The 5,157-nt window shown below is 52.1% G+C and overlaps 1 protein-coding gene across 1 annotated transcript in view; it reads right to left on the bottom strand.

Annotated features, from left to right (window-relative positions):
* LOC103207646 (spermatogenesis- and oogenesis-specific basic helix-loop-helix-containing protein 2-like) overlaps positions 1 to 5,157 on the bottom strand; it is a 137,454-nt gene that overhangs the window by 120,551 nt on the left and 11,746 nt on the right. Inside the window, exons 3-4 of the mRNA XM_007953293.1 lie at positions 2,206 to 2,316; positions 2,083 to 2,123 (exon numbers count right to left, since the gene is read on the bottom strand). Of these exons, the coding sequence (XP_007951484.1) occupies positions 2,083 to 2,123; positions 2,206 to 2,316 (152 nt within the window). The remainder of the gene's footprint in view (positions 1 to 2,082; positions 2,124 to 2,205; positions 2,317 to 5,157) is intronic.

Below are 5,157 nucleotides of genomic sequence, written 5' to 3'. Positions count from 1 at the left end.
GTGAATTTGCTCTGTAAATCTTCACCCAAATCAAAATTTAAAAAATAAATTAAAAAACAAAACAACAAAAAAAAGTCAAGGAAATGTTTATATATGGAAGGAAATTGTCTTTGTTGGTTACCAGGGGTGGGAGGGGAGGGGAGGGCACACTGTTAGATAGATAGAGACAAGTATTGATTTGGGTGAAGAGAAGGGCAACGTACCAAATGTGAGTGATCAACATGGTGGCAGTGAGGAAGAGGAAGACACAGAAAGGTGCATGAGAGGTACAGACAACAAAGATGAACCTTTTTGCACATACAGCACTGCGTTGTCAGTGAAAGCAAACATGGGTATATGGGTGGATAGATGGGTGGACAGGCTGAACTAGTAGGTATGTCTATGCAGGGGGGAGTGTGCCCAAGACCATGTATAGGGTTGGCAGACAATGCTTCTACAAGGGTACTGCTATGTTCTGTAAGAATTCCCAGGTATAGTAGAGCTGACAAGGGACAAGGTTGTAGTTACTTTTTGGCCAGTCAGCTACCCTGAGGGAGCAAGTAGTCAGACCTGTGTGCTTGGACCATGGTCGCATGGGACATCAAGCTCAATTGGTATACCATGCTACACAAAAACACTGTTCTGCATCCTACTTTGGCGAGTAGCGACTGGGATCTTAAAAGCTTGCAAGCAGCCATCTAGATGCAATGATGGGTCTCTCCTCGTCCAAAGAATGAAGGAAACCAACGATTCATGGAAACAATTAGTCCAAGCGACTGGTACACCATGTGATCCGCAGCCTGTACAACTATGAGGCCAGAAGAACTAGATGGTGCCCAGCTACCACTGTCAACCACTTGGAGGCGGATCTTTGTAGGAGATCCCGGATAGAGAGGGAGAACAATGTGGAACAAAACTCAAAATCACAAACAAAGGGACCAGGTTTGCTGGTCTGATAGAGCCTGGTGAAACCTCTGAGACTATGGCCCCCAGTTACCCTTGAGGCCTGGAACTGAACTCACTCCTGTGCCTTTCAGCCAAACAACAGACAGGCAGATAGGGTGTATATTTACATCACGTAGATACACTCCTTGTAGCGATCAATCCTGGGAGAACAGAAGAGCAATGTTTGCCCAGGGAGACAGCTCGGGGGGCAGGAGTGCATAGGAGGGAAGGACACAGGGAAGAGGGAACGAACTACAGGGAGGAAGTGAGAAGAGCGCTGTTCATTGTGGGGAACTACAGTCAATGTCAGGAAACAAAATGTGTATGAACTGTTGCACGAAAAATGAAATTACTCTGTAAACTTTCTCCCAAATCACAATGAAAAAAAATTAACTCTCCAAGGGGGACAGCTGTCACCATGGGCAACTGGAAGGAAATGGAGGTGGATTGGCCCAGTTAGATTTCAAGCTGATCTCATGGCTCCCCTGGGGTCGGGTTTTACACACATGTAAGTACACACAGAACAACACACAGATGTATACATACAGAGATGTGCATGTGGAGACCCTGTGAGAGCCGGAAGCTGTGTGCAGCGGCAACCTGTCAGCAGGGAAACTCAAACACTTTACACGAGTCACAGGAAAGCGGTCAGACTGCACCCTGTGAAAGGTGGAGAACTTACGAGACCTGGAAACACAAGGACGTGCCGTCAAGTTCCAGCTCTCACAGGCTTCGCTGCATTTATACACACACCCACACATACCCACAGAGTACACGTGATAGGTGTGAATGTGTGAGCATGTGTGTAAATACACACATGTATTCTGGAGGAATGAGAATGAGAACGTTTTTCACTGTGTGTCAGACACGCATTTCTGTGTTAACCAGGCTGTCCCGCGTCACCAGCAACGGCCACTCGGTGCCCAGGCGGTGAACAGTCTTATTCTCCCATTTTGTTCTGTGCGTTTTGTTTCTGGTTCCTGCAACGACACCCTGCCCAGGTCTACTGAGGAAGTCAAGCCAAAGGCCTGGCTACAGAGGGCCCCACATCCTGGGACGACCCCACATGGACACCCACTGCATGTGGGCCTTGCCAGTCTTTCATCGGTCACTCAGAATGTCCTGGAATGACTGTTTCTTTGGCCACCTTCCACTTACCACTGGCATCCGTTCATAGGCGCGGATTGGAGAGAGTCTGTCTGCAATAAAGGAGACAGGATCAGGTGACATGCTGGCGGTATGGACCCCACTAAAACACGTGCAGGTAGGTGCGCTGCAGACCTGAGGGGCTGCCGCGGATTTTGTCCATTTTCTGTTCCAGAGACACAATCTGCTTTTCCAGCTCATTGTTCAGTTCAAGTTGTGTCTCGTACCGGGTCTTCCATTCACCTCCTGAGTGAAAAATGGAAAAACCAACATCACCCCATCACCTCTCAGTCATTAAACCAATGCCAAGGAGCTCCCCAGCCTCTGCCACTATTTTATCAGCAGTAATATGGAGGAAGACGGGCATGTGGTGTCAGCAACGTTCTTTCAGAGTGACAGGCACAGTGGCCCACAGGTTACCTGCTGACCTCACCACACCACTGTGGTCCGGTTGGTCACGATGCCCCTTCCACCCATGACCTCCTCAGATCCCTCATCTGGTAGTTACTGCCTCATGTGTCTTTACAATAAACCTCCTCCTCACAATAGCTACTTCCTCGCGTAACTTTGCAATAAATCCCTCTCACCTGACAGTTACATCCTCACATATTGATAAAATATCAGAAGCCCCGCCCTCATGGCCAGCCTGTTCCCTGGGAGGGGCTCAAGATGGGGCGGGGGTTGGCTCAGGTCAAGGATTTGAGGGCAGGACAGAAGCTTCGCCGGAGTCTGAGGAACAAACCCTTGGTTTCTGACGGACCAGTGCGGACAAGCCGTTCAGTGACTCGGCGATGAGGTGAGGGCTGGGCTTTGAGGCGAGGGCTGGGCTTTGGCGGGTGCTGTGGCCTCGTCGCTGGTGAACATGGGGGAGCCCTGATCTGTGATGAGGGAAGGCGGTTCTTTGCAGCAAGCCGTTTTCCTGAACACGGACTGGGGGACTCCTCCAACCCGCTGTTTTCAGGACCAGGGGCCCAGGTGAGCCCCCCACGTGCACACTGGAATGGACAGGCCCTCCGGCCACAGAGCCGCGGCTGGCACAGGCCAGGAGCAGACAGACAAGGCACACATGCTGCTCCTCGAAGGGGAACACCCACAACGTCACAGAAACGACGGGAAAAACACACTTCCCACGCAGCCGTCAGGCTGCCCCGTGACTCTGCTGGGGCCCAGGCATGTCTGCGGTAGACGGCGGTGTTGGTGAAGGACATTGAATGTACCGCGGACCCCTAGAACGAACAAATCCGTCTTGGAGGAAGGACAGCCAGACTTCTCCTTGGAAGCAAACATGGCGGGACTCTGTCCCACGTACTTCGGTCATGTTGTCAGGAGGGACCAGGCTCTGGAGACGGACATCAGGCCTGGTAAGGGAGGCGGTCATCGGAAAAGAAGGGGAAGGCCCCCAACGAGATGGACTGACCCAGTGGCTGCAGCGATGGGCTCGGGGACAGCAGGGATCGTGGGGCTGGCCCAGGACCGGGCAGCGTTTCATTCTGCTGGGTATGGGGTCGCTGGGTCGGAGCTGACTCAGTGGCACCTACCACTCCTGCCAACGCATTCCTGTCTTCATGGGCCCCTTCTCCCACAACAAAAATTTAAAATTTAATTTTATAACTGTGTTAGTGCAAAGATGAATATAATCCAGGCTGGACCATGTTCAAGTCCTTCCTTCTGATTTAAAAAGACATTAAATATTATATGGTTATCCAGAAGTCCCGCCAGCCCTGGATGGTGTGCCAACTGTCTCCAACGGAGGGTCCCACCTTGGGTGGCTGTGGGAATAAGCTTAACTCCTTCTGGGTCAACTTCCCACTAAGGGACAGCCTGGTGCAGGGAATTCATTACTATGGCTCTTCTAGCCATGGTCTGTGAGACTCCACCCTGGAACTATGCAAATGTGGGGTGCCTGGGGCCCACCACGGGGACTGGACAGTTCATCAGTCATGTAAACAAGGTATGTGGTACCCTTGGGGGTCAGAACCGTGGAAATACGGTGTATGGACCCCTAATGTGGGGACTGGTTACTTTTGTCACTCTGCTAAAATGAGTCCTCCCAGGTTCAGAACGGGGGGGGCGGGAATCTCACTGACATCAACTGAGAAGAGCCTGAGGTGAGGTGGAGTGAGTCCGTGGACCCGAGATCCCTGCGCTGGACCTCGTGGCAGAGAGACGGCAGAGACAACTGGCAGAGAGATGGCTGAGGGACAGCAGTAGCAGAACCAAGAGACCGGGACAAGAGGGAGTGGCAGGCGGCAGGGTTGCCGGCCCACAGAGCAGGAAAGCTGAGGGCCCTTGGATGGAGGCTGGCTGACAGACTGGGGTGCTCCCAGCTGCCCCTATTGGCAGAGCTGAAAGGGCTTTGTAACACTTCAGGGAGCATGGCAGAGGCCAGGCCGAGAGGCCAAGGGCCAGAGAGAGGTATCCCTGTGGGCATGGCTGAGGGGAAGCTGTCCTGAATTACAGCTTAAGCATTACCGAACCTTAATTGTAACCTGTTACTTCCCTAAAAAGCCCTTAAGTGGGAGTATTGTCTGTGACTTGTGTGTGGCCACTGCAAGGAATTACTGAACCAAGCAGAGCAAGGTTGAGTGCTATGGGAGGGACGGCTGGTGTCAGAATTGATAAAAAGGCTGGAAGTTGGAAGGGTGTCTGACCTCCACCTCATCCCCATCCTTTTGTTGCTAAGCATTGAACTTAGAGCACAAAACGATCTGCTCCTAAGCTACCCAGGTTCTGGAGAATCACTCAGATTGGCTTCCAGAGCTAACCTGCTACCTCAATAGTTCACACCTATAGCTGCTGTTGTTTCTGGGTGCCGTCCAGTCCATCCTGACTCACGATGACCCCATGTGACAGAGTGGAACTGCCCCACAGGGTCTCCCAGGCTGTCAGCCTTCACAGAAGCAAAGCCCAAACCACACCCACTGCCATGGAATCTATTCTGACCCACAGCGCCCCTAGAGGGCAGACTGGAACTGCCCACAGGGTCTCCAGGGCTGTCAATCTTCACAGAAGCAAAGCCCAAACCACACCCACTGCCATGGAGTCCATTCTGACCCACAGCGCCCCTAGAGGACAGAGTGGAACTGC

This window comes from Orycteropus afer, unplaced genomic scaffold, assembly GCF_000298275.1.
Source record: "Orycteropus afer afer isolate SDZICR_OR568_19922 unplaced genomic scaffold, OryAfe1.0 scaffold00384, whole genome shotgun sequence".
NCBI classification, from domain to species: domain Eukaryota; kingdom Metazoa; phylum Chordata; class Mammalia; order Tubulidentata; family Orycteropodidae; genus Orycteropus; species Orycteropus afer.
Note: the sequence above shows the minus strand (reverse complement) of the source record. Positions and strands in the feature narration are given on the sequence as shown.